Raw genomic sequence first — 26,979 nt, forward strand, 5'->3', positions numbered from 1 at the left:
AGGAGCAGAAAAGCATCCTCGCTGATCTTCTGTCCATTTCCAACATCGCTTCTTGTATATTTTTTGGTGGAAATCCTCTTAGAATGCAAAGTAAATAGATTACGATACAGTGAGGGATTAGGGCTCGCACGGCGCTGTCAGATTAGTCGGTGAGCGCAGCGCGTCGACAGCTCTGACACGGCTATGGCTGCTGTTCAGGAAAGGGGCTCCGCGCGATGCTTTAAAGTCGCTGGTTGGCTCCCGTTCATGAATAAAACTGTGGCCCATAATCTCGGCCAGCACACACATCTACACGCCACACGCACACGCACACGCACACAGGCAGAGGAAGCCTGGAACATCCAATATCAGCGGTGATGGAAGCATAATAGAAGTCTTTATTTTTTTCAGGCTGATTAATGGCAGGGTTTAAAACATTTTCTGTCATGTTGTTAAAAGGGAGAACCTGGTGTAACTGTTTTCTTTTTAAGGTTCATTTGGTTTAAACTTCACTAAGACAGAAAACAACCCGAATTCACATCCAGTGTTTTCTGACTTGGCTGAAAGTCGCAGATAAACTCTTGACAGGTCTGAGGAATAAAAGGCTTTTTGGTTTCCATCGGTGGGCGAGAACAATACGAGTTTCAGATCATTGTACACAAAATATTTCAGGTAACTCTGCATAAAAAAAAATATGGACGAAGTGAGCTTCTTATTGGTTTCTCTTGTCTCCCATTGGGATTAATAAAGTCTTATTGTACATGTTAGTTTTTTTCAAACCATTCCTAAATGAACCACACGAAGCATCCCGGGGTCTTCATCATCATCATCGTCATCATCATCATCATCCTGACAGAGAATAAACACAAATGTTTTTGTTTAATAAACCTGAATCATTTCTAGAAACAACACATACAGTTACAGTTGTATACAAGCTGGATTAGCACTGCACTACAACCTACTGTATTTTTTATTATGTTATTGATTAATCAATCAACTGCCCAAATAGATGACCATATATTCATTGTTTTGTCCAATCAACACTTTGAAATAATAATAATAAAAAAACAACATTTTATTACTTATGATATGAGATAAAATGAAGCAGAAAATCCTCAAATTTGACACACTGGAAACAGAAAATTAATTTTTAAAATCGAATGAATTAGTCAACTAATCACAACAGAACAATATAACATCGTGTAATAATCTGTAACTTCGGTCTTGCAGTGGCTCCTTTATCTTGTAAATCTTTCATATGAAGCATTGTTTACTTGTTTTTTTCACTAACTTTAATTTGTGCAGTTTAGTTTCATTTCAGTGACTGAAAACAGCTGAAAAAAAGAAAAGAAATCCAAGACGAAAAACACTTTTTGTAAACTCCCTCTTTTGCTTCTATAAGCAGGATATTAATGTAAATATTATAATGTAAATGTCAGCAGACGTGAGAGTTTATTAATGTATTCAGCTGATAACACTCTGGGGGCCACTTTATTAGGAACACCTGTACATATTAATGCAACTTATGAAGCCTAAATTGTTTATTTTATGGACACTGTGACAGAAATGTTAATAAAACTACATGTTTTATCATCACTGTTAGTAATGAATTGCATAATATCAAGACCTGTAACTAATATTCTGCTCCCTAATGCAGGCAGATGAGGAGGGATTTACATATTTTCACGAGAAGTTGAACATTATAGACGTCGTACTGGTGGATTTTGTGACTGAACAGCTGAGTTTGAGAGTAGAAGATGAAGTGGCCATCGAGTGCCATAAAAGGAGAAGTTTGATTACAGTAATTAAGACTTAAAGTCTTTATATCTTCTTAAAAATACAGTATATTGTGTTATAAACTATTAATACGTGTTTATATGGTGTTTATAAATGCTTAATAAGGGAACTTAAAGGGAACTTTTCCAGTTTCCGTGGTTGGAAACAGCCGTACTGCAGTTTACTGCTGCAACTACATTACTGCCAAGGATCGTAAAATATGATTCTAGATGACTTTTCCATCTGATTCGGAGTCAATCAACTTACGTTCAGCGCGTCTCTGTCAGCTCGGCTGCTTCCTGCGGAACAAAACGAGAACGACAGGAGATGTTAGACGTCCCTGCAAACCAGTCGTGACACTTTGAACAAGTACAACAACCCAACATTAGACATGCATAATCACACACGGCCGCCCTACAGCACACAAACACACGCAGCTGAACGCCTGAACGGGTTACATGCTCGCTCAGTAGGTCCGACACGTCGCCTGTTCTGGGTTTTAACGAATGTAAACCGTTGTCACTCATGACGATCTCCCTCGCTCTGAGCCCTGCGTTAATAAGGTTATGATTGACATTAAAGCCCCGGCGTGCTTTATACAGATATTTAAAACGCTGATGCAAATTCCCTCCAATAGCCTAAAGTCCGGATTATCAAATGACAGAGCGATTTGGTGCAGAGACAATTGCTAATCACCTGAAAAATGGAATTATTAAAATGGAGTGAGCAGGAGGAGGAAGACGACGACGTCGGAAGAGAAGTGATGTTTTCTTAATGGGTGCTTTTCCTAAATGACCAGTTAGTCATCTCGGACATCTGAGACACGGAGAGCGGAGCACTCAGGCCACGTTTAGAGAATAAAACAGGCTGCATGTCGCCGGAGAATTGCTGCGGGGCTTAAAACGTGGCCCTGACACCGACATTAGCTGTGATTTATTGTAATGGGCTGACTCTCTCTTTCTATTACTGAACACTCCTGTTGTTTGGCAGCTTGGTGTTTTTTTTGTTTTTTTTTGAGAATTATTAGCAACATGAAGGTTCATGTATGTAAATATGGTTGTTTCTGAAATTGGATATTGCAGAGTTCTGTCATAAAGTCTCGATTTTGGAGGTGAAATAAATTGAAGCCAGAAAGATGAAATGTTTGTCTGCTGCAACACAGTGAGGTAACTATCAAATATACATAATGTCCTACCATGTAAAAAAAAAAAAGGATGATATATGACAAATGAGGATTTCTTCTGATAAGAAACTTACTGTTAAACATACAATGACAACAACAATTACGTAACTGTGTCTTCTTTAAACAAGAAAAAGGCAGATTGCACATTAAATTAATCTTCTGCCACTTAAAAGATGCAAAAACATCCAAAAGTTTTGGTTTTGATTCATCTTCAAAGACACAAAAAAACTCGAGAACAAACCTCCACATCTTTCTAAAGATCGAAACCAGTCCGTAATCGATTGCTCATACTGTTGTGATACTTTAACATGCAAAGCTCTCAGCATTAGAAAACTCTTTCCTCCACAGCTGAACACTCACCTGTGCGTCTCAGAGTCCTGAGCACTTCTGGGCTGATGGTCACATGAATGCTCTCCTCCTGTGGTCTCCTCTGATTGGCTCTTCCATCAGCACTGAAGAACAAGAACAGAGCAGAGTCACACCTGTTGCATTTAGTTTTAAAAATGTACATTTCCTCCCTAATATATCCCAGACCTTCACATGCACCGCTGTAATGTTTTGGCTCATCAGTTTACTTTGCAGCGGGGCAGCAATAAAACGACAAATAAAAACATTACATGTCCAGTAATGTTGGAATTATTTCTGTTTCACAATGTTTTAATTAACCTTTTAACTGTCTCTCAATCTGCTGCATCTCGTTTCTACTTCAGTTGGTGATTTTCTTGTTTTCAAGAGTACATTTTGACAAACCTGAGACAACTTGGGTGTAAATTTGTTCCCAGTCTGAGTATGAATCTAGCTGCATTACATACTGTATGTACGTTGTGGTAGAATGAAATAACAAATGACTTTACACTGGAGAAAAAATGAGAAGTAAACCAGTTAGTCAAACCTCAACATGCGTCACTTCATGCTTTACTTCGTGGTTTTATATACTCAAATTCTTCTTCTGTTGTTGGTTTAGAGTCACACCACTGAATTATGATATATAGAGTTCACTGTCTATTATGCACCCTGTGTTGTCCCTTTCTCTGGATCAGAATCAATAAAACAAATGTCCGGACGTTTGTTTTCCTGGTTGAATAAAGTAATGCTGACTACTTTAGAGCTCCTCTCCTCTATTCTTGATGTAAACATAAATGTTTTCAGTGTTTCCATCACATTTATAGATGTCACATTGAGCGTCTCTGTGACACCAGGGAGTCGCTGTCAGTGCAGGGTCGATATGTCACTTGTCTTGGTTCAAGGTTGCACATCAATCAACCACAAAATTTTAAATAATAATCAGGATTTATAATCAATAAGTGTCAGTAATAAATAATTCATTTTAGTCTCTACTTCTCGTCTACTGAAGGGACAGTCATTTTTTGTCGAACTAGTCATCTTCTTAATTTGTGTATATAGAAACTCGGAGTTTAGCATCACCGACAGACAGATAAGGGATTTTTGTTTGGGGCCGTCAGTTTCCGGTTTAAAAACTGTCCTTTCAGCAGAAAAAACTACGAGACGCCGAACCTTTGTCTGCTGAAAGATTCTGGACGTGAATCCAAAATAAAAACATAAAATCTGAAAAGCAAATCTTTCTGTCAGTCCAATAACTCCTCCACGGAGAGGAAAATGAAAATGCCCCCCTGTCCTGCTCTCCACTGACAGGAGGCTACGTGACGAGCAGGAGAGGCCAGCAGCCATCAAAGGAACGTTGGGACGCTTCCCAGATTCCCGTCTCGTTCTCTCTCACTTCTCGGATTTAGGGGGAAAGGCGTGAATCTGCGAGGAGCCCCCAAACTGCCATTGTGCTCGCCTCCCTCTCTTTCTCTGCTCTTTTCTCGGCGAGCCAAACGGGAGAACGCCCGCGCTATAATGCCTCCCCTACTCCATCTCGGCTAAGCTGTCATTGGCTTCACATGTGAAACAATGAAACTTCATCGGAGACCAGATTACAAAAGAGGAGGGAGGATGAGGAGGGAGGGGGGTTTGATATAAAATTTGTTGTAAAGGAAGGGGGAATTGTGCAATAAAAAAAAAGAGGCTGAGGCTTTTGTTTCTTCCTCTCTGTGGCTATTATCTTTGGGGAGGTTTTTGGGGATCTGCTGTCTTAGCCTGTGTCAGCGGTGCAGGGGAAGACCTGGGGTAGTACGACCGGGCTTTTGGCTGCCAAATCGCCCAAACCCTCTTTTGCCACTCTTCTTTTTTTTTTTTTTTTTCACTCCTCTCGCTCCTTTTTACTGTTTTTAAAAAGAGCTTAGGACACAGCATCTCTGTGTCGTCCCCCCCCCCCCCCCCCCCCCCCTCTCACTCGCTCGCTCTCTCTCTGGACCCAGCTTGTTTAAATTGGCCGATAGGAAAGGATTTGGGATGGATGGAGGGGGCTTAGAGAAACGCAGAGTGGAGGGGTTGGAGGAGGAGGAGGGTGGGGTGGGGTGGGGTGAGGTGGGGGGGGGGGCAGAGAGTCATCAGTGTTACAGTCAAACAGCCATGAAAAGCCGATGAGGATGAAAAGAACAAGAGCGCCTTTTTTTATCTAATGCACACAAATCCCATATAAATACTCCAATATGTTAGTTGGGGTATGACTGGGAATGCCCCCCCTCCCCCCTCCCAATAATAGAGACGTTGTGTATGTGTGTGTCTGTTTGTGTGTGTGTGTGTGTGTGTGTGTGTGTGTGTGTGTGTGTGTGTGTGTGTGTGAGTGTGAGAGGGATGAGTTCAGCGTTGTCTTTAGTCACACTGTTTCAACATGTCGTCCGCGCAGACGATTGTATTAAACAATCACTCTGAAACAGGGCGTTTCGGTCGGCGCCGTTTGGAGACCGAGATGGACCCTGGTGGCGTTTTAAAAAAAATGTGTTTCGACGCCGCGATCGCCAGCGAGCTTGTTAAAGACCCGTAACTGATGTGGCTTTGACATTTTTAAAACGTCAGTGGGAGCGAAAGGCTTTCAGGCTGCAGCCGGGTCGTTTGGCCTCCGACGCTCTCGCGATTCATACGCCGACAATGTTGAACCGCTGAGGGACAAGACATGTACGACTAAGAGGAGCTGCCTCTGCACACAGACGTGCCCGGAGGCCTTATTTGTAGTGAGCTGAACTAAATATTTTGTTTTCATATTCAAAGCAGCTATAATATATATTTTAATTAACAATAAGAATGTAAAAAAGGGTGCTTGTCTGTCCGATCCAATTTGATTCAATTCTCTTAAAGTGTAAAATCGCCACGCAACATGGTCCCGAAACACTTTATAATTACAAAAGAAAAGACAGCGAGCAAATAAAATAATAAGCAATCACATTAAAACTTCAATGTTAAAGATAAAACGGCTTAAAGCAGCAGAACTAAGAACTAACACGACCAGCCGAGGAACACAGCGAAGCATTTATCAGCTAATGTTTCTCAATACGAGACAGAGAAAGAGGAGACTGAAAACTGAACCGACTCCAAATGACAAACTTATGAAAATGTCTGTGCTGGATCTGTAAATAAGTTTCAGTTTAAACTCAAGAGGCGATGATACGACGGAGACGTGTTGCTGCAGGTTTGAAGTGGGAACAAGAGAGAAGTCAGCAATAATAATAACATGACACTGACAAGTTTAAACACACATTGACAGGTTCAATACTCGACGTATGTGCAGCCACACACACATGAAAGTACTCACTGTGCTGCGGGAGCGTCTGAGTGCGAAGAGCCTGTTGCATTGTGGGTCCTCTCTGCCTGTCTGTCACCGAAGCTGGAACCACACACTGCGTTTCTGCCTCTCGGAGGATCTTCTAAGATACACAAACGCACAAAGGCCGTGTTTCAGATGTCGTACTTCCCGTAGTACACTCGCATATAGTACACTTGCATGTTAGTACTCCTGTAGTACTTGAATTTTCGACAGGGTAGTGTTTTCTCAAAGCACACACTGCACCTCTGCACTTACCGGAAATAAGCGCAGCATTTGAATGCACCACCTGCCAACGTATCTGCCAGCTTTTTGAGTATTATTCCCAGAAATGAACGTGTTTTCGTGCCCTCTGTTTAACGCACACGATAAACACACTGCTGTCTTCTGTCCAACAGCAGCATGGTGGTACTTCGGAAAAATGAAACCCTTTTGTGAGTGATAACAGCTGAAGATTCCCCTTTTTTACACTTATGCACTCAAAATAGTGAGTTTCAGCAAAAGATGTGGATAAGGAATAAGATTTGTGGAACAAAAGGAACAACTGAGATTGTGTCACTTGTTTTCTCTTACAGAGTCTATAAAGCAGCAGTATTAGTAGTTTAAACTGTATTATTAAGTATTCTGCCTCATTTTAAAGTTGGATGTGTTCATGTTTTGTAGGACACCGTCTCACTGAGCAGCTTGAGGTGGTCCATGTCGCCTACGTGTATTTTGCATGTTTGATCTCTGAGATTAAAACGTTGCTCTCCCACATTCGTTTCTGACTGTTACATTTCTACGCCTCACGATGTCTCCTTCATATGTACTCCGTGTTACCTCCTATACTGTACGTACTTGAGTGCAATTTGTCACCTTTTGGGCGTTTTGTTTCTGATAAAGTTAAAGTTTCTGAATTGAGACACAGTTTTCGGGGAGGATGAGCGAACAAAGCAGCGAACGGAGCTGAAGCAGAAACAAACGGGCGCTTTCCTTCAACACACACTGGCGCTAACAGGCTTTCACCGTAACGACCGAGAGAAGAGAGACGGAGAGAGAGAGAGAGAGAGAGAGAGAGGGAGGGAGAGAGGGAGAGAGAGAGAGAGAGAGAGAGGAGGTGGAGAAGTGGATCTTCAGATAAAGCTCTCGTCTCTTTGCCCATTGAAAGGCCCCGCAGTCACATCAGCCTTTGTGAGGAGGAGACACGACGATCGGCAAAACCAACTTGGCTTCTCCTCTTGGCACGACGCTGCTCGAAAGAAAAAGAGATCGAGAGGAAGAGAAAGAGACCTTCCCTCGCACTTGTTCGCTACTCTGCCTCTCACAAAGCCGTATCGGCCCAAATCAGCACACTTGTCAGCCAGACAGCTATAAGCGATTTCCAATGCTGTTATAAAAAGGGAGCATTTCTAAGCTTAAATGTGTGTTCCCCATTGTGTGTTTATGTGCGTACGTGACAGCAGAATCTCTGTTCATCGGGATTTACAATGGATCACGTAAATATGAGAGGAGGTGCATAGAGGAACGACATGTGTGCCCAATCTGATTCCAAGTCTGAGACTGACATCCACCTTAAACAACCGCTCGCTCTGCTATTGAGTCATTTCTTTTCTTTTTAGAAAAACAAGTGAGAAGTGGTCCAAACAATAGCATGAGATGGGTTCTTCTTTCCAGTGTTTCTTCTTTCAAATGCAAATCAGATCATTTCTACGTTGTTTTTTTGTGTTTTTTTTTTTTAAGTAAAAATAAAATAACTCAGGGTGGCAATGGCCTAGATCAGCTGGTTTTCATCCTCATTCATCCTCACAGCTGGCCGAGTCTCTGTCCCACCACTCAGGTAATAGTAGTTAATTCCAGGTGTAAAACCACCTCCGGCTATTACTCACATTAAAACCAGCAGTACGTTTATATGGCCAACATTTCAATATTCTGAGAGTTGGATGTGAAAATCGATTGTATGTATGTCTGTATGCTAAACATAAAGATAGCTATAACACAGCTATACTGGCTCTGTCCAAAAAAACCAACAACACACACCTACAAATTAACACGTCATATCCCATTTGTTTGTCTGTACAAAAACAAAAGTGTAAAAATAAGATTTTACTGTTTGTTGAATGAGTGGTAAACTTAATGTCGATCAAGTCTTAGCAGCCATCAGTAAAGGCATTTAATCCCTGCTGTTTAAATTTTTTTTTAAAAAGGGTAAATGCACCATCCATCCATTATTTCCTTCATCAAATAGTTTTCTTCCTTATATCCACATCTGGGCAGTGGTGGTAGCAGGTTAGGGCAGCAACAGGCTAAGTGGGATGTATAATCTGTCTCTGGTTCTTTCCTGAGGTCTCCTTCTCCCAGTCGGACGCTCCTGGAGAACCTCAATAAGGGAGGCTTTCCATCCTTAACAAGATTCCCCAACCACCTCAACAGGCTCTTTTCAATGCAAACAGCATTGCAGCAGCTCTATGTGAACTAGGTGTCACGGTTAACCCTTAGTGGAGCCAACATGCACACCTCCGAAGTCTCATGATGAGTTAGATGGTCATGAACTCGCAGATTTAAGAGTGGATCAAAAAGTTCAGGTCCTGTTGCACGAAAACGGTGCGTCGAACCGCGACGTACACCGAGCCGAGGGAAGCTGTAACCTTCCTGAGTAAGTCTACCAAGTTATGTCACTTGATCATCATCGGCGCTGACGCTACACGTGTTCTTGGCGCCTCCGCAACATTAAGGTATAGTGATCTATTAATGTGCTCGCTATGATTTCATCACAGGGTTTTAATGTAGTTTAAATAGTTATCTGTGGGCATAAATGCGGGTTTGAACGTATTACTGAAGGTGAGGCAGCGGTGCTTTAATGTGGGACCAATGAGGAATAATACAGCTATTAGATGGCAGTGTGGTCGAGAAATTAATGGGAAACTAATCGGGTCAGCAAAATCAATCAAGTATCAATATTACTGTCGTTATCAGGTTATTACTGCGTACTTGTATTATTGTTGCGCTGCGGGCCGATACACGGCAGAGAAAAAAAATACTTCACATCTAATTCAAAATTATAAAATGTGCAGTTTGGTTCAGTTTTTGTGTGTAAATGTTAAATGTGTGTGTTTGCCATCATAAGAGCAGCCGGTCGTTTCACACCAACAAAAACATTCCGCTTTCAAAGTTCCATTTAGCAGCTCGTGACGACAAATGATCCGTTTATGCAACTTTCAGCGTGACCTGCTTCTCAGTGTGACTATGACAGAGAACAAACAAAGTTTAGCCCCCCCGTGTGTGTTCAAACTCAATTTTTTGACAGCTCGGGGGCAAAGGTGACTCACGCTGCACCGAGGGAACGCGGGTTGGAAAAGCATGTGACCGATGAAGTCTGTGTTCAGTCAACGTGGAGGGACTAAGACGGGGATGACCGCAGCCTTCGCGGTGAAAACAACCAAACATCCCTGTTGATATTATTGATGCTTAAACAGCGAATATCTTCCTGATTCATTTACCGACCATCGCTCAATGGACCTGCCCAAGCACCAAATAAGAGCTGCAGAGATGTCGAGCACACACACACACACACATGCACGCACGTCATAACCGAGAACGAATATTTATCTGAGAGCAAATATTGGGTTATTGTTTGCAACTCAACTAAATTCACTTCAACTAAACTTCACATCAGTGAAGCAGATCGTCGGCTGCTCACAGAGCGGATGTTCAAATGTTCCCCGTACTGTATGTATGCTGCTAATGATAAATGTCTGTGTGTGTGTGTGTGTGTGTGTGTGTATGTGTGTGGGTGTGTGTGTAAAGCGAGACACCTGTTCACTGGAGCCCCCTGCTTGAAGCGAGTCACTCATTATTTATGACCAGGCTTTTCTGCTCTGTTAATATGCTCTGTCTGCTTGTCTGAACGTTGACACACAAGCGGACAGCACGCGCACACACACACACACATACACACACACACACACACACACACACACACACACACACACACACACACACACACACACACACACACACACACACACGACACTTGGAGAGAGGCATCAGTTTAACCATCATCGCTGGTAGCTGTGACAGTGTCGATATCCTCGTCACGAGTGTGTGTGTGTGTGTGTGTGTGTGTGTGTGTGTGTGTGTGTGTGTGTGTGTGTGTGTGTGTGTGTTCAAACACCATGCAGCCTGCTGAAGGCTGATGTTTCCGTGTTCATACTGTTAACATTTCTTTTCCGGTTTTTAATGAATATTTCTTTTTTAATTCTTCGGCTGTTCTTGTCTGCCGTTCTCGTTTGACTGTAAACATTTCTAACATCGTCTCACTCCCATTCAAATGAATTGAGAGGACACCCCAGTCCAGTTCAACACCACCATGAATTAGTCTCCAAAATGACCATTAAAATAAACCGACACCTCTATAAATCAGGACAGATGAAGATTTATGGTTTGCTTCTTGTTTTGTACTTAAAGCGTCACCTGTCAGTGGTTTTAAAGCTACAGCTCATTGTGTCTTTTACAAATTACATATTTGGGTGAAATGTGGTATTTAGAAATTAGCTGCCAGATCATCAAACCAAAAACATCCGGTTTGCAGCAACTGAAAATAATAATAATAAAACTACTAATGAGACATCTAACACAGCAGCCGAGCTCTTCAAGCTAATGTCTTGCAGCAAACCATAATAAGCTGCATGAGCTAGTTAACGCTGTAGATAATTTTTGCACCAATGATCATCTTTCTAATCTGATATCTTTGGTGGAGCTGTTTGAACAGATCCAGACTTCTGAATTTGTTTATTAAATCCCCGGACAGCTAGCAGAAGTTAAGAAATAAAACCCCGAAACCAAAATGTAGGCGAGCCAAGAAAGGTCAATATTAATGCATCGTTAGACGCATTTCATATTCTTATTTCAATTGTTCTCTTCTTCATCTACACCTTCTCCCTTTCCCGATAGGTTATTTCTTTAGTATATTGTTTCTTTCCAACCATCCTCCGCTGTCATCCCTCCCTTTTGTTCTTCCTCTCGTCTGTCCCTTCCTTCCTCTTTCTCTGCCGCGCTGCTGTCCAAGGATAGGACACGCTGCAGGTGATGGAGGTAAATCATCGAGGACATAATTAAGAGGCTTAAGAGGAGGAGTGTGCGTGTTACGCATCACATTAGGAGTAAAACAAAAAAAAAAAGAAGAAAAGAAAAGAAAACTGCATGCAAACAGTCCTCACAGTTACACAAATGCTCATTTTCATTCACAGACAAACACACAGACACTCAGCCTCGGGGGTTTGACCTTATACAGCGGAGTTAAATACCTCTCTTGCCTCATTTGGTTGTCTGTGAGTGTACACACACACACACACACACACACACACACACACACACACACACACAAACACACAGCCTTCTGGTGTGTTTTAAGCACCAATGAAGGACTCATCCGACATGTTCATCTAGTTCCCTCACAAATTTGAATGTTCTCTCCTCACCCGTTGGCCCTTGAAGCCTCTGTGAAGACTGTGTGTGTGTGTGTGTGTGTGTGTGTGTGTGTGTGTGTGTGTGTGTGTGTAAAATCAGGAACTCGGCCTGATCCCCTCTGGTATGTGCTTTCGGGAGTGTTTGTCAAAGGGCAGCAGCACAGTCTGAAAACGACAAGAAAAAAACCCCCGGGCCTTTGCTGGTTTTCCTCCCGTTGCTGTAATGCATTTCATTAGCTTCATAAACAAAGAGTTTGTTTTCCAGCTTATATTCAATTTAGAACAAAACAATAAACTTCATCTAGAACCATCTTCATCCATAAACTATGAGATAAAACTGTAATTTTTTTACGATGCGAGTATAGATTTCGTGCTGTTCATGATTATGTAAAAGTTGATGTCACTTTTTTTTTTATACACTTTATACATTAAATTTAGACAAAAAATGGTCGCAGTATCTCGCATTCAATCATCACTATAAATAAAATGACTACACGTTATGCAAGTTCTACATGAAATATTACTGTGTGAAAGCTGATCTCATTTAATTCTCCTCGGTGCTATTAAACTCGGGTTAGAGCCTGAGAAGATACCTGCTGTTAGATGTAAGAAAAGTGTGTCACAGTGGGTGAGTTACCGAGGTTATCGAGCTTCCGCCTCCCGTTTCAGATGTGTCGCGTTTGGTGTCTTTTTTTTTTTTTTTTTTGTGGTTAGACACGATGATTATTTTTCTTACCGTTGCCTGCGATGGCCCGGGCCTCGATTTCATTAGCTTTCCTCTTGGCCACGTCCGCTAGCACCACCTCGCCGTTATCACTGGCAACATAATGGAGGTCCTTTGAAGGTAAAACGCAAGAAAGAGAGAAACGTGAACGTTAATCTAAAATGAATCTAGGCTCAGATGACAATAGGGATTTTTTTTTTTTTTTTTGGAGGGATTGGGGGGGGGGGGGGGGGGGGGGGGGGTGCGGTATTTTGGCGGGAGAAGGAAGAAACAGATGAAATGACAGGAAAAAAAATGAGCCGTTTGAAGCCCAACATCAGAAAGAGCACCGGTTTGGATGAAATGCCGGTTGCTCAAAAAAACTTTGAAATCAGCCTGCTTGCTCCCTGCAACCCCCATCCACATTCACACTTACACACACACACACAAAGACACACACACACTCATCTCTCTGGTTTTGAACTGCGGACGATGTTATCTGTCACATTTCAAAAGTGGGAGAGGAGACGAGGGACTGTTCACCTTTCAGAAACGCCGGTATTCTCTCTTTACGGAGAAACATATCCAGCCGAGCATATTACTATATCAGCCCGCGACAATATTGGAAACAGCGTGTATCCTCTGTATCTCTCTGTTTGAGTCTCGCATGGCCATAAGGAGAGATAATATGGCTAAATGATGTCTGAGGGTGGCTGATTTAAAGCTCAAGGCTGCCGTATATTCATTAATAATCACACTGCATCAGAAATCTTTTTAAGATGCTCTACACGACGAGAAAGGCTGAGGTCAATTCATCTGTTTAAACCGGTGAAAAATACAATGAGAAAATGCTTTATTTATTTGGTGTGCTGTTCATATTCTCCCACAATGCAACACACAAAGGAAATAAAGGTGTTTAAAGCTTGAAAACGTTGAAAACAAACTACTATAACTGTCATAATTGGCAGAGAAACGGCTTATTATGTTTGACATTAGTGATAATTACCAACAAAGGGTTCTGTGTCCTCTTGGTAATTTGTTTGTGTGTTTTTAAACTGCAATGCGTTGAGCTTTCAGGGACGTGAATTGAATGTGTTTTCTTTGAAATAAACAGCAAAAACAGAATACTACATCTATTAGTGTGAAGTCTAAATACAAAATACAGTCGATATGTGTTTTACAAACAAGGGACAGCTCAGTTCTTTAAGGTTGATTTAAAACTAAAAAGAGCATGTCCTGGAAGGAAACGTTATTCTGTATAATTTTAGGACAAAATCAGGACTAAACAGGATCAATGTCCCTCAATAGTTAAACATGTCTGTCTTAATGGTTAAGGTTAAGGTTCTGGTTTGTTCTCACACCGTTGGTATAAAATGGTCTTTTGAATCCTTCAACATAAGTCACCGTGTTGCTGCAGTGGAGCTCAGAGAGACCAGGAAGGTGCTGAGAGGACCAAACATGCATATTATGAATAACAGATATATAAACGTGAGAAAATTAAAAGCACATGTTGAAAGAATTGCTGAATTTCTGCAGCACGTCTGTCTTGATTGTACCGACAGTGAATCAAACCCTCGCCCCGGCACCCAACGAGGGGCGACTCAGGGTCGCAGGGTTTCCCCGGGCTGAGTGCAGGGGCCTCAGGGCCCATCAAAGGGTATAGCGTGTTAAGGAAAATCTTCCGCCTCAGCGACATCACAGGACATCACTGCCGTGACTCAGGGCTCGCCATGGATAACCCTCAGCTGGCTAAAGCCAGCCCCCAGCTGAGCCTGCACCCGGCCCTAATACTACCATATTGTTACCCAGCTTTTGTACCCCCAGAGGAAAAAGAGAGGGGGGGGGGGGGGGGGGTACTGGTTTCCAAAAGAGGAGGGGAGCGGAGGGGGATTGAGGCGGACAGAGAGGGAGGGTAAAGGAGAATGAGGGAGAAAGAGGTGCTGAAATTGAGGAGTATGAATGGGAACAGATTGGGTAATTGTAGTGTGGTGCCTGCCCTCTGTGGAGAAGAGTTAGGAGGAAATGTGAAAATGGCCGACAACAAAATGGCCTCAAAAGAACCTAAATCGGCTCCCAGGACCGAGGTGGCTAATACAGCCCCTGTGAACGAGGACATGGCCCCTCAATTAGATATGAGTGAGGCTTCTTAATTGATAACAAACAGAGCAGCGGAAGATTAAACAGGCGAGGAGGAGAGGAGGCAGAGCAGTGACACGACAGTGAGGTGAGTTAGTGAGAGCAGGAGAGACGGTGAACAAGACATAAAAGACAAACATTCACAACGAAGGAGGAGAGAGAGAGAGAGAGAGAGAGAGAGAGAGAGAGAGAGAGAGAGAGAGAGAGAGAGAGAGAGAGAGATTGTAAGACAGAACAGAACAATACGAACATTTGATGCTGGGGCGCTTTATTCCAGTTTAGCTCCTCATAATGCTGTCTGAATCTGGAGAAAGAGACTCAGAGGAAGAATATATGACTGAACAAATGTGAAATATGAGAGAGAGAGAGAGAGAGAGGAGTATCAACCCGACTAAGAAGGGATAACAATAATACTGCATATAAAACCATCAGATATTACACCTCTTATTCCCCGACGCTCAAACGCGACACTAATCTTATTTATATAAGAGCTTTAGGGGTTGCAGCGAGCCAGCTAACCGCGCTGATAAAGAGGGGCGTTTCAGTGGGCCGTTTTTTTTTTTGGGGGGGGGGGGGGGGTAGAGGGGAGGGCGGCGGCGGACGCTCAGAGCCCGATATTGACTGATATTTGGGTTACCTCCAAATAAATGAGGGATTAGGTTCACTGGCACACAGCAGCGCTTACAGCACATTAACAGACGGTCTGCGTGTTTGATGACGTGTCGGCTGTGGATTCCTGTCAAACAGGATCGATGGAGAGCAAGTCTCTGTTTTTAGTGCACACAGATGTTTATGAGACAAATATGAACTCGGCACCTTATGACTACGGGCCATCTAAATGATCTAAGCGCTATGGGGAAGTTTAATTCATTAATGTGTAATTTTCAGTGCATTCCTAGAGCTATTTTCGGATTATTATTTGGGACTTTGTTGTCTGCCGATTTATTTCCAACAACACCCTTCAATATTTTCCAAAGAATGGGAAACAACTTGTTGCATTTGGTGTCGAGAGTAATAAAAAAACAAGTGATGTGGCGGCATCAAAGGTTCCCCTTTAAAAAAAAAAAAGACATATTGTGGCTGTACTGCAAACTTATCTATTAGGTCTAATTCTGCAACATAATACTCTTATTACCTAATATGTCTATTTATATTTATTGGCTACCTTTTGCAAACTTTATTTTTATGGATATTTTTTAGCCAAACAAGCGAGTGAACATGGACAATTTTATACAGCATACACTGTGTTTTCCATTATTTGTTCATAGTGTAGTTTTAAAGTAAAAGGTAAATTTCTTCATGCAGGTTATTTAATCGGGAATAACGTTTGAATGCGTCCATTTTGATGGGATGAATTTCTGGAAATGGCCTCTGATAGGTCTGTAAACAGCAGCTCAAAATGATGATCATTTATAAATAAATGTAGTCTCAGTATGGAGGGAATAATGAATGAGTAGGTGGCGCAGCCTTTTGATCTGCGATTCGGAGGGACTGGCATGATGTCCTGATGATTACTTTTGAAGCAGACTCGTGTGTCGTTACATCTGCACGTAGTCATTCTCCGGAAGAATAGAAACAAACCAACAGCAATCGGTCCTACAAATTCAAACTAAATACAACTACAATGGCAATCAAATGCACACAACTAGACTGGACAGAGTAGGAACAAGTATACCAACATGAAAATACTTCAAAAAAATAATCTACGCAGAATTAATCCCTGGACGTGAGCGCGTTTGTTTCGCGCTTGTTTTCTGACACACCTGTTATCTCGTGTTTGACTTCTATCAGATAGGTGTTAAGGACTTAACGTTTTAATAGCGCTAATTACTCATCTGAGCGACAACAATGAGCTTATTGCCAAAAGACGTGCAATACCACCTCCTCCTCCTCCTCCAGCACCAGCGAGCCTGGCGTCGCGATAGAAGAGGAAGATACGGGACGAACCCAACACGCGGCGCTTTGCCTTACTGCTCGCGTATCTGACAAGAAACAGTACAAGCCCTCGGCGGGGAACAAAAGAGGCGGCATCAGATTCGGCTATCACACCATTTGATTTAATTAACAAGCTACATCAAGAGCCAAACACCCAGGAAGAAGAGGGGGAAAAAAGAAGGGAAGGGAGGTGGTGAAAGAAAAAAAAAACAAAAAAAAAACCCCGTCTTCGGCTTGACTTGGCTGACGAATGACCTAATTGGTTACATTATCAACTCATTATCAAAGGCTAATTAGGGAGCTACAGACCAGCGGCAATTATGAAAGAAACAAAAAGTTAAATGCTAACGAGTCAGTAACCCCCTACTACTAACTCTTCATACACCCACCCTCTCTCACCCCCCACCCCCAAACCTCCACCTATGCCAATCCCCCCCCCCCCCCCGTTCCCCCCTGCCACCAAGTCCTCCTCCTCCCTGATTTAGCCTGACACTAAAGTGTTTCATTTTAACAAAGGGTTTCTTTTTTAGAAAAGAAAAAGGCTTGGAGGGCCTCTATTGTTGGCTAGAAAACAATGGGGGCCAGAGGGGGTAGGGGTCTGGTGATAGAGGTGGTGGGGAGGGGGAGGTGTATAATGCTGAGCATTTCTACAAGAGGTAAGGGTGTGTTATCTGTGTGTGTGTGTGTGTGTGTGTGTGTGTGTGTGTGTGTGTGTGAATTTTATCAAGCCGATGGTGCGTTATTGAGTTCTTTGGGCAACTTTCGAAGTTAAAAAAGAGTTGCATGAAGGCGGGGGTTGCCCTCATTAACCCCCTCCGCCTCGACTCAATCGGCCGACCTGCAGGTTAAAGAAACAACACGACCTAATTAGAGCGAAGGACAGAGCGGAGGGGTGAAATGTCAATGTCCTCCTTTTTCTTTTCCCGTCTTTCGCTCTTTTCAGACGATGAGTCGCTGCTCTCTTGGTCGCTGAGGCAAAAAGAAACAAAAAAAGTGCTTGAAAAAGCTCATTGTGAGCAAGCATTAACTTTGTTACAGATCGAGGATGACAAGGATTCACAATTATCTGTTTCATTCAGTGGGAATGATGTGGAGATTCCTGCACAAAAGTTTTATAATTCTGTCTCTTAGATTTGTTTGTAAAAATCAAATGTGTCTGATCCATGACATTTCTGCAGACCGCTGCTTTTTAAGTCCTAAATATTTGTCTCTAAAGCGTAATAATGATATTTTTAGGTGTGGGAAGAGTTTGTAAAGATGTGTGTGCGGTCAGGTGTGGCATTGGGACCACAGGACAGGAACTCGTGTTCACACTGCAGCTCACCAAACAACTGAAACAGACGAGTGACCTGGCTCCATAATTGGAGAGGTTTGGTAGTTTTCGGTCGTGCGGTACTGAGAGCCAGCGGACGGTGACGCGCCGCAAGTGGTCGACATCACGCCAGCTTCACGCGGCCTGGCGTCAAGTTCACGATCTGTATGTTGCAGTGAACCGAATCCTCTCCGTGAGCGAAGCTACTTTAGTTATTTTGTGGCCAAAATGGTGGTTTGTTTTACATCATGACAGTGAACGTCACACTGAAGGTGTTAAATAAGTAATTTTACTGAAATAGTTTTGGTTTTATAGTTTAAATTCCCATTTCTTATTTCATGGTCGACACCTCGGCACGATTTTGAAAAGGATTTGACGAGCTTTTTCCTGATATTTCATTCTTTTCATGAGTTTTTCTGAAAAGAGTTTGTGTGTACTCAAAGGTGATGACTGAGGCCCGGAAAGAAGTATGAATATCCATGTAGCTCTACGGGAGTAGTCGCTGAAGTTGGTACGTTTTCACGTCTCAAATGTTTCGCCCGAGCTGATTTGTACTGATGTGTCTGACTCGGCTCATCGAAGTCGCTGAGAAACATCCAGATAAATGATTTCTCCTTACTCATCTCTCGACACTTCCAAAATGACAAAGCAGGTCCTTTTTTTTCCCCTCACCACAACCTTAATGTTGTTATGTCTTTTGCATTTGTCATATAGCTTTTCATCCATACCCGCCGACCCCCTCTTCTCCTCTCCTCTCCTCTCCTCTCCTCTACTCCCCCTCTTTCCTTTGCACTCTTTCAAGGTTCACAGGCTCGACTCCACCTTTTCAATTCGGCTTCCCAGCAGCACTACTTAGTGGGGAGGGAATTGGAACCAGTGCTATCAGTGTGATTGAGGGACCAAGAGGAGAGTGTGTGTGTGTGTGTGTGTGTGTGTGTGTGTGTGTGTGTGTGTGTGTGTGAGAGGGGGTCTGTATTAATGTCTAGGGTGTTGGTGAAGCATGGAGCAAAGGGGGCCCCATGAAAAAGGGGGTCAGACACATGGAGGAGCATTTCAGTGGAGAGTGGAAGAAAGAGCGAGTCAGAGGGAAGATGAGAGGAGAGGAAAAGGCCGAGGCGAGGCCCTGGACGGTTGTGAAAAGATAGGGGCCCATACTGAGATCACACCTGCTCTCTGCCACACACACACACACACTCTCACACACACACACACACACACACACACACACACACACACACACACACACACACACACACACACTCTTGTGTGGGTTATAAGTCATGTGCAAATGAAAGTAACAAGGGTACAACAGTGAATGAACAATTACAATAGGTTGTATAGCAAAAGAGAAGCTTGCAGCTACACTGACATAATACTTCCGGTGATGCCCAACTCTCTGGAGTCCAACTGTTCATCGATTCATACACTCAACATTTATTTAAGTAACTTTAATTGTATATATTATGTAGAGACAAACTGTCTAGTTAAAAGAGTTGATGTCAATCACGACTGTTGTCCATAAAGGTTTTTGAAAAGTCTTCAATTAAAAAAGATGAAGGTATTTGTGCGTAGAAGTAGTGAAAAAAAATATTTTTTATAACCTCTAACTATTGTATTATAACATTTTGGTTGAAGAGTTATAAACTTTTAGGGAGTTTCTGGAAGCTTCTCAAATTGACCAAATTTTAAGCCTGACTTAGAGGGACGCCGTGCACGTCGGGTGAAGACACTTTAAAAGGTGACAAATCCACCTGGAGAGATCAAATCTGGGTGACCTCACTCTAAAAAAAAAACATCACCAGATGTTGGAAAAATCTTGTAAGACCTGTTACATGATATTAAACAGTCCTAACAGGATCTCAGGAGTCAGCTGGAAAAAAAAAAGGTGTAATTCCAGGAGCCTTCAGTAGTTAAATGGCAAACAATATAACTGCGACATTCCCCTTTCCTTCTACGTTTCCATGTGTATTCTCACTGCAAAGCTCTACAATGAAGGCAAACATGCCAAAAAATATGATTTCATTCAGAAACACACTCTGCAGAACCTCTCTCAGAACCTATACAGTGTTCATACTTGCAGGCCTCCATTAAATGTGTGGATTGGCTGAATTAGTACTCCAGCCAATCAGAGACGTTTCTATATCTCCCCTCCCTCACCTGTCTGTGGTCACCTGCTCGGATTATTGGAGATTCTGTACGTATATGTTGTTTGTTTGTGATTCATGTTTTACAGCCGATGCCTTCACGATTTGCGCACACAGTTGTAGATTTAATATTAGATTAATAAAATTGCCATTTTTGTCCATCCAACTACACTCAATAACCCATAATGACAAGGTGAAAACATGTATTCAGACATTTTTTCAATTAATTAAAAATTTTAAACTGAACTCTTTCATTTAGTGTTGGTTGTGTTGCATGATGGTAGAAAAATATAAATTTTATCCACTTAAAATTAAATCAAAAGCTCAAAACCAAAACCGTGTTAAAATTAAGTTGTACTTTCTGAACCTTTTACATTTATGACAAAACATAATGCGTTTGTTCTTCTCCTATTTCACTGTTTGGTCTTGCACCATAATTTCATCATATCAGCTGCTAATTTGTGTTCACAAGACTGTGGATGGACTGACTTAAAAATACCGGATTTTGTTGCAATGCCAACGACCTGTTTGTCACAGCATTTAAAATGAAATTTCTTTCTACTCACCATGAATAAATCTCTGGCTTCTAAATCTACGGCGAGGAGGAAGGCCTTCTCAAAACGTTGGTGCCTGCAGAGAAAATAAAAACAGTCAATAAGGAGGAAAGACGACAAAACTAACCAAAGAAAGCGAAACAATCAGCAGTCTAAAAATACATGCTTTCTAAGTCTGTACAAATTAAAACAAGTCTGAAGTAAATATTTCCTGCTTGCTTTGGTCTGCAGACACATACCTCGAACCACAGACATGCACGTACACCTCTGCGTACAACATTGTCAATAATTGAACTGAGAATAGCGAGCCCTTTTCCTATTATCCAGAATTAAAGCTGGGAGAGAGAGCTGTATCTCCCAGTGCAAAACACCTCAACTTTCCCCGTCTACAGCCAACATGAAACAAACAAACACAGGCGGAGAGAGGAGGTGCGGGGAGGAAGCGGGTAGGAGGTGGGGAGGCTTCCTTCATTTGATGTTGATGGAGAGAAAAAGAATGCAGGTAGGTGATAAGAGAGGAGAGGAGGAGGGATGCCAAACAACGCTCCAGCTCTGCTACAGAGGAGGAAAAAGAAACACAGAGAAACAGAGGGAGAGGGAGGGAGGGAGAGAGGGAGAGGGAGAGAGAGGGAGTGAGGGACCGGGAGGTAATTGCAGGATGGAGAGCGGTGAGCAGCAGTGTGTGGGAACAACAGGGTCTATTTCAGTCAAACAAGCGTTTCAAAAGGCTCTCATGGCAGAAGGGAAAATGAAACAACAGTCTAAACAGGTGCATGTGTGGTGCTTCGCCTTATGAATGACTCAAAGCTGTGTCAGTGTGTGTGTGTGTGTGTGTGTGTGTGCACGTGCACGCGTGTATGCGACAAAAATTCAAAAGCCATTTCCTTTTTAGCATTTTTTAAAATAGCAATAGTGAGCGGCAAATAAGCAGCGCTAAATTGTTTCTTCAATGGATGTCATTCTCTGAAAGACGGGTTTTTTTGGACACTGCGTCTTTTTCTGATTCTCCACCCTCTGTTGATGAACTGAACAAAATGTTCCAGTAATGCCTTAAAAATAGTGTGCAAGTGTGCGTATGGAGACTCAATATGACCACAGGCAGCTTTCAATCAAGTCCTTTTGTTAGTTTTATATTGTAGAAGAGGAAGAATCGTTTTTATTTGTTACAACAGGAACACTCATGAATTTGGCTGCTGCATTTAACCATTTTTCGCGAGCGTGTGAAAACACGCGTACACCTGGGTTGTCTTGCTCAAGGGCACTGCAGCATGATAGAGGAACGTGCTTTTACTATTAAGATGTGTTTTAATTTCACCCGTGCTCCAAAAAAAGCTGACCTTGACCCCCCCCCCCCCTCCCCCTTTGAGGGCACTCACAAAGTAAATTTCTCCCTGAGTGCATCAAATTAAGAGCACAGCGACAGGGGTGGTGTTACCTGAGGAGGTGGTGAAAAAAGCGCCGGGCGTACTTGCTGATCGGCTCCCTGTACTCCAGTATCACCGTGTCAGAGAGAGGGGCGGGCGGAGCGTAAAACACACCCAGAGCTGCTTCTAGCTGGGCTACAGAAACACAAACAACAAAATTATAAAATATAAATGGCATTCATTAGGGTTTTAAGTCAACAAGCGTGTTTTCTGTTTGTATTTTTAAAGAAAATATAACTAGCACAGTTAAATATGTTGCTTTTCTGCATATTAGGAAGCAAAAAAAGGTCACAGAAAATTAAAGGCCGCTTAGGTTACAAAACTACAAACCTTCAGGCCGTTACAAATCATTTTGAAGGGCAAATATCCGTAATTATCAAACAGAACTTGTACGTCCCACAGCAGATCTAAAACCCGTCCACAACCTGGAGCGCGAGACCCACAGACGCACCCTCTCTCTCGGCGTTCAGCTGCAGCCTCAGCAGGTGGTCGGTGACGGAGGTCAGGCCTCGGTAGCACTCGTCCCCCGTGGTGCTCCAGTCCATGGCCTCCAGGATGCCCAGCGCCTCCCGCACCTGACCGCACCGCAGTCTCTGCCGCAGCAGCTCCCCGGCACCCATCTGCCCCCCCGTGAGAGCGCCTGCCATAGCGACACAGAGTTTAGTGGAGAGGATATTAATAATTTCAAAATAAATGATGCAAATAAAAAGAGAAAAGCTACATTAAAAATAACAAAATCAAGGTTTGAACACAACAGGATCTCCAAGAATGTTGAACAAATGTACGGTAACATAAACTTTATATATGAAGCCCTCCTATCTGGTCTTATTACCTGATGTTTGTCTATGAAATTAAATAAATGAATCATTAATACAAAGTGCATTTTCTATTTTATCCTGACTACCATCACCAAAAGAAAAAAGATCTTGACCTTCCAACCATATAAGAACTTCTCTTTCAAATGCATTTCATTTATTGTTTGTTATTTTCGTAATACTTTACTGTACAATTGGACAATTTAGCTCAATTGATATTTTGAGCTGTTATTGTATTTTCATGCCTTTCTATTTTTTGTCATACTGGGGTCGAGGTTACAGCAGTGATATCAAAGTACACCTACGACGTGTTGAAACAACATCTGATATTTTCTTTCTTTTCTTTGTTTAAAAAAAAAAAATTAAGAAGAAAAGTCTGTCAAAGCTTTACTGAGCAGCGGCGGTGATTCATCGACCGCGCAGAATAACCTGGAGCACTTACTGAAGTTAAGTGAGCGTCCAGTGGATCAGTTTAAACTCTCAAGCAGCACTAGATTAGTTAGACTGACATTGACTTGTCAATCAATTAGCCGGCGAGTCTGCTCAATGCCTGGTCAGTATCAGGTTCTCCATCAACATCTGCTGACATACAGTACGTCAGCAAAACACTGAGCAGACTGTGTGCTTTCTCATGTTCAGATCATTTGCTGAAAATATTATCAAAACGTGCGGATGAGGCCACATGAGGAGCTGCACTGAAAAACATCCCGACTGTGTAGCCGCCGTCGTTAGCGCGGCGAAGGCTGACTACGTTCTGTGACCTTTAACTTTGCCCGAAGACAAGAAGGTGACCAGAGGTGACTGATTATGCTTTTGTTTTTGCGTGTGCAGGTGAGCAGATTAGGACTCTGCTGAATAATGGAAGGAAGGTGTTTTGTGCCCTTCCCGCTAGTAGAGGTGTCTCGTTCTGAATGTAAAAAGGGCCGAAGGGCATGCGTGTGTTTGTACGTTTACAGAGAGGGAAGTGAAGGTGTTGAATGCCAGGGGTAATTATGGCCCATTGTGACTTGATCATGACGGTACATAGCATAACAGATGGACGAATCCCTGGCTTGCGTTGGGAAGGGCTGACGGTGTCTCAGAGGAGCCGAGAGACCAACCGACCAACTCAAAATGTTTGTTGCCGTAAATCTTATATGTCTTAAATGAAACTGGTCTTGCTCTATTTTTTACTTCCCTGCAAAGACAGGCTTGCATTTTGAAAGTGCCACACGTATATAACAAATAAAAGTTTAAATATTTACTTGCCAAAATTTGGGCATGACTAGCGGACAGCGTGTGTGATCAGCGACAGCGGTACTGTCAACAGGCCAGGCTGCAAGCAGGCAAAGACGCCACCGACTCTTGTCTAATTAATTAAAGAAGTTGTGTGTGTGTGTGTGTGTGTGTGTGTGTGCGCGTGGGTGGGTGGGGGTGGTACGAGCAATTAAAATGACAAGCTGGCAATTAGCAAACCCCCAAATCCCCTAAAGAGTGGGCTAATGTGGCTAATACATCGGCTGAGCGGCTTGTGTGTGTTTGTCGGGCGCCGCACGTGTGTGTGTGTGTGTGTGTGTGTGTGTGTGTGTGTGTGTGTAACTGTGTGTAGGGGTCCTTGAGTCGGGCGTTGACGTCCGCTCTAAGCCGACTCTGCGGGGAGATAATGCATCATTGTGATGGCAAACGACAAGTCGGCTCCTTCCCACACCTGTCTACGCAAACTTCCGGAGTTCAGCGTCACCGTGTCGTAAACAAAGCAACACGCGGAGCAGGAGAACAAACGCTGACGAAGAACGAGCACTCGACAAACTCAAGCCAGAGGATTGTCATGGCTAAAGCTAAGGTGTAAATTATGTTAAAATTGAAAAAGATTAAGCTTTGAAACTGTTTTTTTTTAGGACAATCATTCAGTAAATAATATACAAATTTTGCGCAAACAGAAAGGACAAATTTCAAATGTCAAAGGGCCAAGTTATGGTCTCTGAAAAAGATCGTCGTTGATCTGAAAGAACCGCAACACTGGACGGCAGAGAGGGGGCGACTCAGTATTATTTAAAACCTGGATGATGGTGGACACATTCAGCCCGTCTCTCCGGGGACATATTTATAACGTTGCCTTTGGTTGTACAGGTGGAAACAATTTTGAGTCACAAATGAGATGGAAAAAAGGGAAAAATGAGATGTACAATGGCTGATTCATCTCTCACCTCTGCACAGGTGGCCAATCACAGCGTGACGTGTTGAAAGTTACTGATAATGGTGGACACAGGCACTTCCTATCAAATGCTGGCACGGTGGGGGGCCTGCCATCAGACATGCAGCTCAGACTGACCATAAATCAGCTTAAAACTTAGGGCTGTCTGCTCACTAATTTTGATAACAAATAGAAGCTGAACTAATCAAACGACAGTTTGAAACCATTCAACCATTTTTATGTTACTTTGATCCCTACTGAATACATAAAATAAAGATGCATCCTTTCCAGCTCTCTCTGCTTCTTCAAAACTAGCTGAACACCCAGTTACATAATTGTCCTTTAAACATCAGTAGTATTTCCCCACACTCCCGTCGCTTCAATAAAAAAAAATGACTGTTTTCGCTGCGTGTCGTGCAGCACGTTCCCCGGTCTGCCCCTCCACAGCCTGCACCGGTGCGGCCCAGCCGCGGCCAACGTGTGCCCAGATGAGATAACTCGGCACAGGCAGGGGGGTGGGGGGGAGGAGGAGGAGGGTGGAGGGGCACCAGGGAGGGCTGCCTCCTATGGAAAAAAAAAAACAAGAGAACTTGGAGCTCAGCCAAGTCTTTCTTCCTCACCGCCTCCCGAGTCAGTCCTTCTGTCATGTAGCGGGCCTTATGAAACAAGTCAATACAGAGAAGGAGCGCAAGCAAACAAACAAAATGAGTCGGAGCGCGCGCGCGCGTGTGTGTGTGTGTGTGTGTGTGTGTGTGTGTGTGTGTGTGTGTGTGTGTGTGTGTGTGTGCGCGTGCGCAGAGAAGCACAGAAATAGTGTGTGTGTGGGGGGGGGGGGGGGGAAGAATTATCATGGAGAAAAGACGTGCAGTGACTTTCTTCATCAAAAACCTTGGCAGACGATCAGAGGAGTGGAAGCTATTGTTGGAAGACACCCTCCCCTTTCCCTCTGCACACAGGCAAACGCAGCCCGACACACACAGTCCAACACACACAAACACACAAACACATCCTCCACCTTCCTCCCTCCACCCCCACATGCCTGCTTTCAAACTTCAGCAGAGAGCTGCGTGCCACTGTCACATCTTCTTTCCAAAGTCACAATTAAAGATGCTGAACTGTGTGTGTGTGTGTGTGTGTGTGTGTGTGTGTGTGTGTGTGTGTGTGTGTGTGTGTGTGTGTGTGTGTGTGTGTGCGACTGTATGAGTGTGTGTATGCTCGTGTGTTTTGGAGGGTGAGGTGGCTGCTTCGGAAAAAATTTTGATTGGCAAACTTTATCTGGGGGCCCCGAGGGACTGCGCAGCCACTGTAAACGATTTATCGGAAAAATGCATCCCAGAATGCACCTGGGGGGCTCGTGCCCCGGGGCGATTATTGAATGACCTCTGAGAGCGTGACTCCTGCTAACCTTCCCGCCCGTCAACAAATTAACTTCCCTGAGCGGTGAAGAGGTACCAGGACGACCCGGTCGGCAGCCGTATTCACACCGTGTCAGATCCAAAACGGGGGCAGAGCCTCCGAAGGGAGGAGAGCACCTTCATTAGGAGGAGGTGATTGGGATGCTGTGGAAGGACTGTAAATTATTTTCTACTTAGCATTTCGATGAAGCATTGCATGTAATGTTAAGTCTATAGAAATGGGAGGATAATTAGTACAGAGGATGTTTATTTCTATACAAGGTTGTGGTGTTTAAAGGTGGGCGGAGCTACTTCTAGTACTTCATCAAGTAGTCGATAATCG

The 26,979-nt window shown here is 43.1% G+C and overlaps 1 protein-coding gene across 2 annotated transcripts in view; it reads right to left on the minus strand.

Moving 5' to 3' along the window:
- Positions 1-357: 357 nt before the first annotated feature.
- wdpcp (WD repeat containing planar cell polarity effector) overlaps positions 358-26,979 on the minus strand; it is a 73,140-nt gene continuing 46,518 nt past the window's right edge. For both annotated transcript variants that reach the window (XM_069144222.1, XM_069144221.1), the window contains 8 exons: positions 22,706-22,894; positions 22,266-22,389; positions 20,843-20,906; positions 12,783-12,882; positions 6,594-6,705; positions 3,299-3,390; positions 2,023-2,054; positions 358-828 (listed from right to left, as the gene is read on the minus strand). In XM_069144222.1, coding sequence (XP_069000323.1) covers positions 754-828; positions 2,023-2,054; positions 3,299-3,390; positions 6,594-6,705; positions 12,783-12,882; positions 20,843-20,906; positions 22,266-22,389; positions 22,706-22,894 — 788 coding nt within the window. In that variant the 3' untranslated portion in view covers positions 358-753. The remainder of the gene's footprint in view (positions 829-2,022; positions 2,055-3,298; positions 3,391-6,593; positions 6,706-12,782; positions 12,883-20,842; positions 20,907-22,265; positions 22,390-22,705; positions 22,895-26,979) is intronic.

This window comes from Embiotoca jacksoni, unplaced genomic scaffold, assembly GCF_022577435.1.
Source record: "Embiotoca jacksoni isolate LCO1_2020_lvr unplaced genomic scaffold, fEmbJac1.0.p SCAF_12, whole genome shotgun sequence".
Lineage (NCBI taxonomy): Eukaryota > Metazoa > Chordata > Actinopteri > Embiotocidae > Embiotoca > Embiotoca jacksoni.